The following is a 15,315-nucleotide window of genomic DNA, read 5'->3' as shown; positions in this document are numbered from 1 at the left end:
TCCGTCGGAAGCCGGGAAGGCGGGCGAGGCCGCTCTAGCCTCAGGGCTCGGTGGTGATGCGGTTTACCCCGCGGGTTGTCAAGGAGTCCAGGGTTGTGCGGCTGCAAGCGGTAGGTGGTTCTCCGGAATGGAAACCGGTGGTGAGGGCTGTAGGTCCCCGCCTTGGGGTTCTGAGCTGGGCCTGGTGGCATCGCGCGGGTAGGACGATGGGACCAGGTGGCCCCCGGGTCAGCCGGTTAGCGGGGTTCGCTTCTTCCAGCTGCAGGAGACTGGGGATCCCCTCCTCCTGCACAATCTAAAAACCGGCCAGGTAGAGCTGCGAGGTCTCGGACCCTAAAACAGAAGTCGTCGCATGACGTTTGGAATAATCCACGACCTAGAAAAAAAAAATACTAATATGACTTTTGAGTGTCTAGGGTGAGAAGACTTAAGACCAAAGTGCCGGCGCTTCTAACTACAAGCCGCCTGAGAGCAAGGCACTGCAAAAGTGTGTGCTGCGTCATACCCATCCTTCATTTAGTCTGCAGTGGCTCGTTTCTTTAAAAAAAAAAGTCTCACACCCACTCACCCCTGATTTTAGTTTGTTGAAGGTTTCTGTTGTAGAATATTGTTTTGAGGTCATTACTTTTGTTTACGTTGCATTTGTTTAACTCTGTGAAGCTGTGTTACTTTTCATGGCTAAAGTACCTGGTGGTCTAATAAAAGAGCTGAACAGCCAATAGCAAGGCAGGGCAAAGGATAGGTGGGACTGGCAGGCAGAATGTATAGAAGGAGAACTCTGGGAAGAGAGGAAGAAGTAGCCAGAGAAGGAGGAGGACATCAGGGGCCAGACACCCAGCTACACAGCCAGCCACGGAGTGAGACTGCACGTAAAATTACAGAAATAAGAAAAGAAAAAAGTCCAGAGGCAAAAGGTAGAAGGGATGACTTAAGTTAAGAAAAACTGGCAAGAAACAAGCTAAGCTAAGGCCAGCCATTTATAAGTAAGAATAAGCCCTGTGTGTGTGCTTTATTTGGGAGCTGGATGGTGGACCTCCAAAGAGCAAAGAGTAAAGAGCAAAGACAACAGGTTACCTCGTCTGGGACTGCTTGGTTAGTTGACTACAGCCGCACACTTATTTTTAGTTCCTTGAGAAATTTTAACTTGTATTCTGTTCATTTGCTTATTATTTGCTGAGCACCTGCTGGGCAAATGATCCCCAGCTTGTTACCTGCTCTTGCTTATGTCTCAGTGTCAGCAAACTTTACCCCTCCCTCCCACCCGGCCTCAGTGGTGGTGTGTCAGTTTGTAAAACACCGGTACCCTTTAAGTAAAGCACTCTCCCCCGCAAGGGGATCCCAGCATTGCTTCAGTGATTGTTGCACTGGCGCATGATACTGTTTTCCCAGAGCATGATACTGTTTTCCCAGAGCATGATACTGTTTTCTCAGTGTTTGGACCGTCTGACCTCCTGTGTTGCTCTCTAACCCAGTAATTACTGTTGTTGTTTAATGGTATTGTTTCTTCTCAAATTGATTTGGAAACTTCTGAAATTTATGCCAAAGTAAGTAGAATTTTTTTTTTTAAATAAAGCATTGTTGAAATTTATGAAGAGATTTTAACACACATTTTTAAGAACAGGGGTTAATAGAAAGGAAGAGAGTATACACCTAAAAGCATGAATGTGGGCCTCTCAGGAGAGTCACACTTAGTTGTCTTTATATGATTTGGATGGCTTCTGAAGGTATATCTCAAGAGATTGTCAAACAACTTTTTCCTTTTATTTTCATTTTTTTTTCTGGGAAATGAGATTATAGACTGGCCCCTGGAGTGCACTAGATAGGATTACTCAGGGGCCTTGGGACATGTTTAGTGCAAATAAAGTTTATAGTCTTGTTTGTAAAATTTCCAGAGACCTGTAGCTTTACTTTATATCTGCGAAAGGAGCAGGACCATACTCCAAGGTGATATGTGCTTAGGCCTTAAGCGAAGTTCATTGCTGTTTCAACATTCTTATTTGAAATCTCTATATAAAGGGAATACCTTTTCTTTGTAGGCAACTTCATAGCAAACATTATTAATTGTGGGAAAATCTTGACTCTCAGCTGGCAAGAGACTCCATCCAGATTCCTTTTCATGTCTCCTACCTCAATTCCCCTCTGAGACTTTGATCCCTTAATTTTAAGTGTTGATGGTGGTTGTAGATATGTTTCCTATAACTTATTTACTGAACAGGGATATATACCCTGCCTATCCAGCCATCAACTGTCTCAAGCTGCTTATCAATATAGGATGTGAGAGAATCTGAGCATGGAGATTACAAGATCGTCATTCCATGGGAATGTAGATGAGAGGATGCCATTACTCACCACAACAAACCACATAAACAATAAAGCATACAGTAGATTGTTACACCTGGTCCTAAGATTAGTACCAAAGTTACCAGCCTTTTAACCACATGGTAGGTGAGACTTGTGATGTTAATGAATCGTTAAAACTTACCACAGAACTCTACAGTGATTTAATTGTGGTGTGTAAATCTTGGAGGATTGAGGATACAGATACCGGTTGTCAGGTGTATATACCCAGCACTTTAATGTGGCACAGGTTCTCCTTGTGCTATTGACAGACTATCAGGGAACATCTGTGCGACTGTCCTTATCTGAACTTTGGGTTTAGGATTGCAAGAAGTATACACCTCATTATATACTGAGAGTATGGGAAAATACAAAGAACAACTCTAAGAAGAATTGTTGGCTTATTTTTAAATAAGATTTCAAATCTTGTGTGTACACATGAGTGCAGGTGCCCAGGGAGGCCAGAAGTGACAGATCCCCTGGAGTTTGAGCTGCAGGTGGTTATGAGCCACCTGATATGGGTGCTGGGAACTGAACTCCGATCCTCTGCAACAACAGTCTGCACTCTTTAAGTTTTGAGCCATTGCACTAGCTTGTAGATTTTTTTTTTTTTTAAGATGTATTTTTCGTGGATGTGCCTGCATGTGTGGTGCCCTCAGATACCAGAAGAGGGCTTTGGATCCTTCAGAGGCAGAGTTGCAGCTAGTTGTGAGCCATCCAGTATGGATGCTGGGGTCTGAACTCTTGTTTCTCAGGAACGAGCAGCAAAACACACTTAACTACTGAGCCATCTCTCCAGCCCCCGAGAAAGATTTTAATGATTAAGTAGCTTTTTAAAAAAAAAAAAAAAAGGCAATGATGTAAAGTTGTAGCCATTAAGTATGTATTATACCTACAGCACCTAAAGGAAAAACAGTGAAGAAGCCACAACACAAAGTAGGTAAGGTTCCAGTTACTGATAGATCTTTAAAATGAGGCTTAGCTTTGTTTTTTAAGAAGGTAAGGACTTTTCTCTCTTGTCTGAAAAGAGCTTTCAGGTCTTCTCATGGTTTGCAGGTACAAGAGATCTTAGCGTGGGGTGCTCTTGAAGCAACAGTACATTGGGGACTGTCCCTTTGTGGCTGCCAGGAAAGATGGCAGCCCCAGTGGGGCAGGAGCAGGAAGCCCAGCAGCTGCTGCTGCTTCCTGTAGCAGTCTCGGGTCCTCTCTTCAGAGTCCCCGCTCTGGTGAAGCTAGGGTTCTCAGCTGCAGAGGAGTTTCAGGATGAATCAGAATGATGCATATTTGGAGTTGTATTGCGAGGTTTTAGAGATTTAAGCATGAGAGCTAACAGGAAAGAGGTGCTTAGAAGAAGGGGAGCCACAGGAGCATGGGCATGGGCTTTTAAGAGAGTAGCTGGGAGAGTTCTTCAATTTCTGCTCAGCATGTTGGGTCATTGTCAGTCAAAACTCATTTTTTCCTCCTGAAGATGACTCAGTGAAAGGTTTGGAATCCCCTTCTGTAGCCACACGTTTTTGCCCAGGGCAAAGTCTCAGCTCTATACTCAGCTGTAGGGTATGTGATCAAACTTACATACAAATTAACGTTGTATTTGATGTTGTATTCAATTAAGTCCATTAAATTCTATTAGCCAGGAATTTTACTACTGCCTATACTCTCCAATTTATTTGTTTACCAAAGTGTCTTTATCTATTGGATAAGATACCACATTTTAATTGTAACCAACTGTTGAGTGAGTCACTGGTAATACCTCTAAGCCAGACTCCATAGAGCCCTGGCAAAGGAAACATGTTGTGTAGTGTAAATCTGGAACTTGTATTGTTAAAAGAAGCCACCACGGTATCAGATGGGTTTGCTTACAGTTTAGGAACTTCTCTTGAGAGAGACAGGAAATGCATAGCACAATTTGATGCTTATTTTATCATTAGTTGATGAGGCTACTTAAATTGTTGCTGGATTTGACTTTAGGCTGCTTTAAGTGGGATGGGCTAAACTGGAAGTTTTCAAAGCAGGCACTGTAACATGCCTGCTTCATCACAGGTCCAGACTCTTGTGCCTAATTACAAGCATGCCCTGCCTTGCAATTCCTCTTATTGAGACTAACATTGTGAAATACTTTTCTCTGCGTGTCTGTGGGGGATATTTTGTGGAGACGGGTGTTCTGTCAGTTGGCTGCCTAGTCTCCATTTCCCCGCTGGAGATGGATGTGAGTTTCTGATCTCTGTCCACAAGGGCCAGTCTCTCAAGCCCTCCTGCATCTATTTCCCCAAACCATAAAGCGCAGCCCAGGACTAGCAAAGAGTAATTTCTCTGCCTGCTTGGTTCTCTTTGCCCACTCTTACTCATTGTGATCCTAACCATCCGTCCCTGATTATAGCCTGTTCCTTCCCTGGGACTCTTATTTTTCCCTAACATATCACAGTGAGGTGTCGCAGAGATCCTCATGAAGATAAGAGACAGGTTCTCAGGCCTTCACCTATTACTAGTTACCCAGTGAAAGTAGTCTTGATCTTGTTAGTGGTGTGTGAACCATGACCCCCCCCCACCTCCTTTATCCCCTTCTTTCCACAAGTCACAAGTTAAAAAATACCTACAGGTGCTAGGTGATACTATGTTGTCTCTAGAGATGAACTGGCCATTGATCTGTGTCTTACACAAGAAAAAGATCTCCGAAGACATATTGCAAATGCCATCATCATTGTCACTGAAATCTGAAGTTTCTGTTGGTTTCAGGTCTACTGGTAAAAACCAGGAGACAGAAATTAGTAGAAGGAAATTGATTTATATGAGGGGTGAGAGGGCAGACAGTTAGGTGTTGAGGCTTTTAAGAGGTATAAGTAGTTACACTGAGATGATGTGTAATTATCCCTGTGGTCAATCTTTTTCTTTGAAAGTCAGAGCTCACCTAAGACTTGCTGGGAATTGGCACCGGCATTGTCTCTTCAGAGGCTCTGTTTTTCTGCCAGTCAGCTCACATCAGTTGAGGAGAGAGGCTGCTCTTAGAAATACCCTTAGAACTCAGGGTAGCCGGTGAGGAGAAGGTGGGTCTGTAGAAGGTGAGCAGAAGTAATCTCTTGCTCTGCTTACATTACACATCAAGGCAGATCCAAAGGAAAGATGAGCTCTCTCTGTTAAGTATTTCCTGAATGCTAAGTTTCAGGCATGAGTAGGAGGAATTGCCATACCCGGCACCTCTCAAGCAGCCCAGTAAAATGCTTGTTTTATCTGTTGGCTTGGTCCTCCATCCTTTTTCCTTTCATGTAAATCTTTTGCCTGGACACCTTCCCACCCCTGATTAACTTCTCTTATTATTGAGATCAAGGATCCGTTGTGTCCAGTATAACCAGCCTAATTTTATGTTTTCTGTTTATTCAAGATGATTTAGTTAATAGCACTGTATATTGCCCCCTTTTCATTGACCTTAATTTTTGTAATGAGCTCAGGTATGTTTTGCCCAAGGCTAGCCTTGAAATCATGATCCTCCTGCCTTGGCCTCCAGAATCCAGGGATTGCAGGCATGCACCATGGCGCCCAGCCTGACTTTTGTTTTAAAGGCCTATGTATGCAGTTTTGATTTCTACCCAGAACAGACCGGAAGTGTGCGCTTTTTGTGTGGTTGTCTCCACTTTTCTTTGGAAAGTTGTCAAACCTTAACCTAGTCCCTTGTTTCCCCATACTGACAGTGGAAAGTGGAAAGTGACAGGCAGCTGACAGGAAGTAATTAGGCTTGCCCTTTGTCATCAGGGGAACCTGTTGAGTGACTGGTACAGTGAGTGACAAAGGTAGATCTAGCAGGGACCAGTGGGTTCAGGTATTCAGTAGTTGCCAGGACTCTTTCTTTCCTCATTCAGATTTGTTCCCCTCTCTGTTAGATTTTGTCTGCTAATTTCCCCTGAAACTCAAGTTGTGTTATAGTATGGATGAGAAAGTTACAGACCACCACGCATAGAAGGCCAAATTGGAGTCCTTTACTTTTGGCCTTGACCAAGAGTGGGTTAGCACCTCAAGGACACAAAGCCCCGGAATACAGCATTTTTAAAGCAAAAGACCACACTGACCAGAAGTACATCAGTCTTAGATAAGGGTCAAGTAACCTTGCAACATCCGTGCCAGCAAAACATAATAGTTGTTTCAGTCACAGCAAGACAATTAATTTTGATTTATACCTTTATAAGTTATTGAAGCATATCTTTAGTTTGTATAAACATTAATTATTTTGGTAAATACATCTGGGCCATGGTCAGGGTCATGGAAAATCCCACATGTGTTGCCAAGGTAGATGTGTCTGTTGAGTGGGGGTGAGTTGAAGAGTGCCTAAACAGATAGGAAATGGAGTCAGGACAAGACAGTGTTATCTTAGTCATTTCATTTGTAGTTTTCAGCTTAGTGAAAGTGGCTGCAACAGCTGTGCTCAAGCTCCAGGCAGATGTTACTAAGCTGAAGTTTATTGACCCAGCTTGGGGTGCTCACCTACCCCTAGGTGGTCAGCCCAAATTGGGAGGTCACAAAATATGGCCTTTGAAGGGAAATTGGCATGAAAGGAAATGGGGATGTTGTTACACAAACAACAGGAAATGATGGTTAAGTGAGCAAAAATAACATCTGCTTCCTGGAGAGAAGATCAGATCATTGGGTGTAGGCGGAGTTTTCCAAGATCAGCTCTGTTCCACCAGCTGCTTCCCAAATAACTACTCAGAGAGTTATTATTAATTATAAATGCTCAGCCGATAGCTCAGGCTTATTACTAACTAGCTCTTACAACTTAAATTAACCCATTTCTATTCATCTATGTGCAGCCCCAAGGCTCGTGTCTTTTACCTCTCCTCCATATCCTGCTTCCTTTCTGTCTGACAACTCTTCTGACTCCGCCCTTCTTCCCAGCATTCTCTCTGCCCCCAAAATCCTGCCTAGCCATCAGCCAATCAGCTTTTTATTAACAATGAGCACAATATATATTTACAGTCTACAAAGAATGTTCTACCACAATTGGGACTAAACCTTCTTTAAGAGGTCCACAGAACTTACTGTCACCTAAAGTTTACGGGTTTAAATATCAAAACAAATGGCTTTATCTGGCATAGCCAGAAGGGCATTCTCGGATCAGTTTTGTCTTGAGCTTTGGGGATGATGCTCATGGGACAGACTTGTTGCTGCATGGCCTTTGCTGTAATTGCATTCAGCTGTGCTTGGAGTCACAAATACCTGAAACTAATTAGATCAGAGATTTTCAGCTACGTTAGATGAAATTCAATTCTCTTGTAATTTTATTTGAGTTTTCCAGCTTTCCAGTAAAAGTGTCTTTAGTCTACAGGAGGGTTAAGAAACTACTGCCCCATCACACATATTTAGACTTGATGTCTAGTAGGGCTTTCAAGGGGAGACTATGGGAGAAGAGAACAAATTTTAAAAATGCTCTAGCAAAAACAGTCTTTAAAAAATTAAAGAAGAAAAAAAATATTTGCATGGACATATGATTGTGGTTACATGTGTGCCACAGTACACGTTGGAAGGTCAAAGGACAACTGGGGGGCTGGGGTTCATTGTACGCACCATGTGGGTCTTAGGAATTGAACTCAGCTCATTAGCCTTGGCAGTTAGCAAGCACCTTTACCAAGTGAGCCATCCAGTGACAATGGCTTCAGAATGAGGAGAGCCCCATCCTCCGTCCAGCTGAGGTCTGCACCTGTGCTGAGTATGTTGGAGCCTCTGCTAGGAGGACACTTGAACTGGGATTAGACAGGAACTCTGGAGCTAGACAGCAGGAGTCAGGAGGGTTATAGAAAGTCAGAGGAGGTTTTAGAAGATTTTAATCAGTTCACATAGAACTCCAGTGGGGTTTTTTCCCCATAATAAATAGTTGGTAATTTAACACCATGGCCTTTTATGTTCGTCATACTCCTTAATATTCTTGCTTCTTTTAGAGTTACAAATTCTGTTTATAAATAACCTAATGAGAGTCTTCTCCCAAGTTTAATAGAGATTATGTGTGGAATGAAAAGATTTGTTTTCTGTTCTGGTTCAGGGACAGGGGATTCTAAGATTAGGAAAACTGGTTCAAATTAGAATTCAGCTGTTGAAGCAGGACCTGCTTGTAGTTAGTTTTTTTTACTCTTTACTCCTTTAGGGGCCTGCCACCCAGTTCCCAAACACATAGAGGCTTATTATTACTTATTAATACTTAGCCTTAGCTTGGCTTGTTTCTTGCCAGCTTTTCTTAACTTAAATTAGCCCATCTACCTTTTGCCTTTGGGCTTTTACCTTCCTCTATTTCTATATACCTTTCATTATTTCTTACTCCATGGTCTGCTGTGTAGCTGGGTGGCTGGCCCCTGATGTCCTCCTCCTTCTTTTCTCATTCCCCTTTTTCTTCTATTTATTCTTTCTGCCTGCCAGCCCCTCCTATCCTTTCTCCTGCCCTGCTATTGGCCATTCAGCTCTTTATTAGACCGTGAGCTATTTTAGACAGGCAACGTAACACAGCTTCACAGAGTTAAACAAATGCAACATAAAAGAATGCAACACATCTTTGCATCATTAAATGGTTCACAGCATAAACAAATGTAACACATCTTAAAATAATATTCTACAGCACCTGCTGCTCATGGAAAGGACAATGCTGACATTGATGTCATAGTGTTTGTATTTTTATTTATTTATTTCTGTGTGATTGTGCACACATATATATGAGAGCCCTGGGAGATCAGAAGAGGATATTAGATCCCTTGTATCTGGAGTTACAGGTAGTGTGAGCTTTCTGACATGGGTACTAGGAATCATGGTACCCTGGAAGAAGCTCTATAAACCACTGAGTATCTCTCCAGCCCCTGCACTGGCTTTTTTAAATTTAAAATTATTCTTCGTGATATCAGTTACTTTTCTGTTGTGATTTTTTTTAAAAAAAAAAGTTGTCAAAAAATAACTTAAGGAAGAATTTATTTTGGCTTATAGTTCAGAGGTATAAGAATCTTTTGTATCTGGGTGAGGTAGCACATGCCTTTAGTCCCAGAAGATAAAGGCAGACAGGTCTGTATGAGATCTAGGCCAGCCTGATCTACACAAGGAGTTCCAGGATAGCCAGGGCTACATAGAGACCCTATCTCTAACATCCCTTTCTCCCACCCTGTGAATATGTAGTAGCAGGCAGGCATGGTGGCCCAGCAGAAAGTTAAGAGATCACATGTTTAATAGCATCATGAACCAGAGAGTTAACTGCAAGTGGGGAAGGGCTTTAAACTCTAAAAGCCCACCCTCAGTGGCTTACTTATTCCAGCAAGACTGCACTTCCCCATTTATGCCTCCAACTGGGGTTGGGACACCAAATTCCTGAGCCTCCAGGGACATTCCTCATTAAACTATCTCCTTCTGTCTTCATATCACTGTCTTTCCTTAATACTTCAGATACAAAAAAGGGACAGACTGATTTCTGCAGGCTGCTCATCAACAAAGAGAAAAGACTGGGCCTGCTTGAGTACCCCAGAGTGGAGGTCTGCTATGGAAAGTAGAGTGGGTGAGTGTGAGTGTGATGGTACAGTGTGACGGGTGAGGTTCTGGTGGAATTGTTTGACTCAGGAGAGGATGTACTATCATGTTGTTTGTTTTTCACTTTTTGGGGGGCCCACCACCCATCTCTGAAATAAATCATACACAGAGTCTTATTATTATTTATGAATGCCCGACCTTAACTTGGCTTATTTCTTGCCAGTTTTCCTTAACTTAAATTATCCCATCTACTTTTTGCCTCTGGGCCTTTCTATTCTCTTAACTTCTGTAAATCTTACTCCATGGCTTGCTGTGTAGCTGGGGGGCTGGCCCCTGGAGTCCTCCTCCTTCTCTGGCTACTTCTTTCTTCTCCCTCCTCCCAGATTTCTCCTATTTATCTTCTCTGCCTGCCAGCCCTGCCTATCCTTTCTCCTGCCTTGCTATTAGCCATTCAGTTCTTTATTAGACCAGTCAGGTGTTTTAGACAAGCACAGTAACACAGCTTCACAAATGCAACATAAACAAAAGTAATACACCTTAAAATAATATTCTACAACAATACCATTATGTTTTAAATGGGTGGAAAGTGAGAAATGATTCCAGATTTGAACATGGCTGTTGTAGTTGGAATTACTGATGGTTAATATGATAGTACCCTTTAGGAAATTGTTAGTCTTCTGAGTGACAGAGTTTATCACCTTTTTTATGGATGAGAACTGAAGCATTTTAGAGCTAAGACATTGACCTCTAGAGCCCATGCACTTGTCCGTCTGTCTTGCTGTCTAGTCAATTACCCATTTTGTCATTTTCTTCTACCCATTGGAAAGCTGCAGTATTTTAACTTGGGTATCTTTTCCCTCTCGTTAGCTTATTTAGAAGCCTGCTTGGAGGTAATGGCTGATGAGCTGGACCCCGATGCCCTGGCTGATGGCTCAGAGCCCCTTTTTTCCTTTGGAGTTATAGCAGATATTCAGTATGCTGACTTAGAAGATGGATTCAATTATCAAAGAAGCAGGCGGAGGTATTACCGGCACAGTCTTGTTCACTTACAGGGTGCCATTGAAGACTGGAATAAAGAACGCAGCCCACCCTCCTGTGTCCTCCAGCTTGGAGACATCATCGATGGCTACAACGCACAGTATAAAGTCTCAGAAAAGTCTCTAGAACTTGTCATGGACACATTCAAAATGCTTAAAGCCCCAGTTCACCACACATGGGGAAACCATGAATTCTATAACTTCAATAGAGACTTCTTAGCAAACTCGAAACTTAACAGCAAGTTTCTAGAAGACCGAATTGTACAGCATCCCGAGACCACGCCATCGGAGAACTATTATGCTTATCACTTTGTACCATTCCCTAAATTCCGGTTTGTTTTACTTGATTCTTATGACCTGAGTGTCTTGGGCATAGATCAATCTTCTCCAAAATATGAGCGGTGTATGAAGATGCTGAGGGAGCACAATCCAAATGTGGAGTTAAATAGTCCCCAAGGTGAATTATTGCTTTGAGCTGAGAATCTAATACATTGTCTTTAAATTCTTCAGCTACCTTTTATTCAGCAGGAAGATGGATGATTAAGGTAAAATTTATTGTCACTGTTGTTCAGGGTCAGGATTCTTACAAGCTTGATGTCACATAAATTATAAGTAATTTAAACTTCAGACATTTAACAGATTGAGTACCCATCATAATCACTGCACATATATATGGAGAGAACCATAGCAGTAGGTAGGTAGAGCAGATAATAAATATATTTGTTAGCTTTCCGTCACTGATCAGCACCTAAAATAATCAACTTGCGAGGAGGAAAGGTCTCTTGGCTTATGGTTTGGGGTGGAGGGTGCGGGGAGGTGGTTTAGTTCGTAGTCCCTTGGCCTGGTTGCATTTGGGCCTGTGATGAAGCAGCATGTTATGACAGGGAATACATACTAGAGCAAGCTGCTTACTCATAGCCAGGAAGCAAAGCCGGGAAAGAGGGCCTGAGCTTGTAGTCTCCCTTGTGACTTGACTTCCCTCACTAGCTCCTACCTCTAAAAGATGCTAACACCTCAGTTGGTGACCACGTCTTCAGCACATGAGCTTTATTGAACATTTCAGATCCAAACTCTAGCAGGAGATGAAACAAAAGCAAGATTATCTTCTCAGTGATAACTGTGCTGAGAAAATAGAGTGTGTTACCGCGAAGAACTAGGGATGCTGTTTTAGATTAGGTGAATAGACTTTCCATGGACTCAAGTATTTAAGCTGTTGTCTAGATGACTGGATTAACACTTAGAGTGAGGTGGGGAGCTGGCAGGCACAGGGAGACACAAGTGCAAGGGCACTAAGTTGCATCAGACTTTGGCATTATTAAGTAGCACAGGCTTCACTGGGGTGAAGGTGACAGGTATAAGGCTGTGTCGTAGGGCTCAGAGGACATAATAAGGGGGTTCTATTTTCAGTGTAGCGGGAAGCCAATGTAGTAAGCAGAGGAGACCAAGACTAGAATCCCCATTGCTGTGTTTATATATTGCTCTACATTCTTAAGATGATTATCAGATATCCCTAAAGAACATGTTCTTTGTTAGCCAAACTTGAATGTCCAAATGAGGGAGAAAATGACATGCCACGGGTCTAATTTGCTGAATTCATTCAGGACTTTCTGAGCCCCAGTATGTCCAGTTTAATGGAGGATTCAGCCAAGAACAGCTGAACTGGTTGAATGAAGTTCTTACATTCTCAGACCTGAACCAGGAAAAGGTGGTGATTGTGAGTAAGTATGTAAATTGTTTCTTTGGTTACACTGACATTTTAGAAATTGGGAAGTTATCCATGAAAGAATAGTAATATTTGTATTTTGATACCCTCTTTCTATAAAACAAATACTTTAACTACATTTTTTTGCAATTTTAAAATAATTTTATTTAATGTATGAATGTTTGTCTGGATGTATCTTTGTGTACCGTGTATTTGCAGTACCCGAGAAGGCCAGAAGAGGGTGTCATATCTCTTCTGGAATTACAGACAGTTGTGAGCTGACATGTGGGTGCTGGGCATTGAATCCAGGTCCTCTGGAAGAGCAGCCAGTGCTCTTAACTGCTGAGCCATCCTTCCAGTCTTACTTAATAGTTTTCACTGAAATATAACGTAAGTCTTAACATTTAAGAAGTTATCAGAAAAGAATTGTAAAATAACAAAAACATTTTGCCATCTGTTAGTGTCTCTGAGTTTCCCTTGTAGGTTTCAAAGTGGACTTTTCCCAACTGGGATCAAATTATGTACTAATTTTAACTGAGGAATTCTTTTCAGGCCCCACCAAGTCTTAGCCTTAGGAGCCCTGGCTGGCAGTGAAATTGCCACCATTGGGTAACTGTTGCCCAGCTGAAGCAAAATTAGTATGAGATGTGACAGGCAAGCTCTTGAAGTTCTCTGTCAATCCCACAGTTGCACAGACGTTAGTTCCCTGTTATTTTCATTTAGAACCAGTTTTGGGAGACACTGCCATCCGAGACACTAGGCAATTTGGAAGGTGTGCCTGCATGCACATGATGGTGGGATGCTGGCTGCCTCTTGGCGGTATGAACATTGTAGTGTTGACAAACAAGACCTGTCAACTACAATTTTCTCAGCTTTGTAACACATGAAATCATTAATGAAAATCCTTTGAAAAGGATAAGCTGTTCAGGTGGTTGATAATATAAATGTGTATCTGTCTGTGAAGAGGATGGAACAGGAGCATGACTGCTGCAATTTGCCTGTCCTCTTAGCCTCTCTTAACTTTATTATAACCGCTCGGGTCAGAGGGAGGAAGAAGGGAAGGACACACACATATATCTCCTCCTGCTTTAGGGATCTCTTACCCACTCCCTTTCTCACTTGCTTATAAACAGGTAGGTAGAAAACGGAACTTGTTTAAATGTAAGAATACATGAACGGGAGCAGAGCAGAGCTAAGTGACTGGGAAGAAGCCAGGATTGGTGAGCTGTGTTGCCTCCCTTCAGAGTGAAACTCTGCCCTGATGCATGCTCTTGGACTAACCAATGTGTTGGCTCTGCAGATTGGAAGTCCCCGGTGCCTGTGGATTTCCCCTGGGCCCCAGGTCAACTTTCCCAGCTTTAATCCGTTTCCTCAGCTGCACATTGAATCTGGCAGCCTTGATCTCCAGAGGTTCTTTAAAGTCTTCTGAACTGTTCAGTGACTTTTTTTTATATATATACCAAAACCCCTGGGCAACTCCTAAGCTGTTTTTTAGCTACATCATTCGTTATATGTAACATTCCTATTTATGGAAATCAGTGAGATTGGATTTCAGTGAAGAATCTGGCTGACTCCTGGCTGCCTTTATAGATGCCCAGCACAGGATGTCCTTGGAATTCTGAAGTCCTCGGACATCATTTTCCTATACAAATATGTCTTCTACTTTATATCTGAACCAGCTACCTGTCTGACCATTCTGTGCGCCAGAAATGAGGCTATAGATTGCCTGCTCAGTAGCTCAGTCTGGCTTTGAACTCATAATCCTCCTGCAGCTTCCAAGTGCTAAAATTACAGAGCACATTGCCACCTTGGTCTTCATGTTGATGAAGAAGCATTATACTTATGTTTGGTTTTCCTGAATAGTAGCTTTCAGTCTTTTCTTGATGGAAAATGATTTAATTGGCTCCTAATTTTTCTTTAACAGGCCATCTTCCCATTTACCCAGAGGCCTCTGACAGCGTGTGCTTGGCTTGGAACTACATGGATGCCCTGTCAATCATATGGTCTCACAAGTGTGTGGTGTGTTTCCTTGCTGGTCACACACATGACGGTGGCTACTCTGAGGATCCTTTTGGTATACACCATGTCAACCTTGAAGGAGTTATTGAAACAGCTCCGGATAGCCAGGCCTTCGGCACAGTTTATGTCTACCCTGACAAAATGATACTGAAAGGGAGAGGCAGAGTTCCAGACAGAATTATGAATTACAGAAGGGAACAAGCTTTGTGTTTTTAGTCTCATTATCTTGTCTGTCTTTGTAGAAAAAGAATGGTATTGTTTTATGTTTTACTCCATTGCATATAAAGTTGAATTCTCACTGGGCTGTGGTGGCTCATGCCTTTAATCTCAGCACTTGGGAGGCAGAGACAGGCAAATCTCTGAGTTCGAGGCCAGCCTGGTCTACAAGAGTGAGTTCCAGGACAGCCAGGGTTACACAGAGAAACCCTGTCGTGGGGGGAAAAAAAGTTAAATTCTCAATCTTGTTAAGTATTCTGCTTGTATACAAAGTGGTTTTGTGGCTTCAGTATGTGTAAGTGAAGATAAAATTCAGAAGTGATATTTTTGGATAATATATCCCACGTACTGGCAGCTGGAAAGTAAAGTAAACCAGGAAGGAGACTCGTGGGCATGTAGTCTGATAAGGGACCGTACTTATCCTAATTTGAATTTCTTCTTTTTTTACAAGGAGAATGTGCTCTTGTGTTGACTCTAGAGCTTAATACATGGAAGCCCAGGCAAGTCTGTCCTGCTTACCCGCTG

General features: G+C 42.5%; 1 protein-coding gene across 1 annotated transcript; it reads left to right on the top strand.

The window, feature by feature from the left end:
- Adprm (ADP-ribose/CDP-alcohol diphosphatase, manganese dependent) lies at nucleotides 1–14,877 on the top strand. Its single transcript, XM_028869369.2, has 5 exons — nucleotides 1–110; nucleotides 9,736–9,844; nucleotides 10,684–11,310; nucleotides 12,455–12,571; nucleotides 14,480–14,877. The coding sequence occupies exons 1-5, from the start codon at nucleotides 57–59 to the stop codon at nucleotides 14,788–14,790; spliced, it is 1,218 nt and encodes a 405-aa protein (XP_028725202.1). The 5' UTR covers nucleotides 1–56; the 3' UTR covers nucleotides 14,791–14,877.
- The last annotated feature ends 438 nt before the right edge of the window (nucleotides 14,878–15,315 follow it).

Source organism: Peromyscus leucopus, chromosome 8b (assembly GCF_004664715.2).
Source record: "Peromyscus leucopus breed LL Stock chromosome 8b, UCI_PerLeu_2.1, whole genome shotgun sequence".
NCBI lineage: Eukaryota > Metazoa > Chordata > Mammalia > Rodentia > Cricetidae > Peromyscus > Peromyscus leucopus.
This window is presented reverse-complemented; position numbering and strand designations above follow the sequence as displayed.

Bases quoted from the DNA above. Each gene is read 5' to 3' on its own strand.
- Adprm (XM_028869369.2), top strand. From the start codon at position 57: ATGCGGTTTACCCCGCGGGTTGTCAAGGAGTCCAGGGTTGTGCGGCTG. The intron at 111-9,735 runs GTAGGTGGTTCT...TTAATACTTCAG, and splicing joins GGGTTGTGCGGCTGCAAGCG to ATACAAAAAAGGGACAGACT. The intron at 9,845-10,683 runs GTGAGTGTGAGT...CCCTCTCGTTAG, and splicing joins TGCTATGGAAAGTAGAGTGG to CTTATTTAGAAGCCTGCTTG.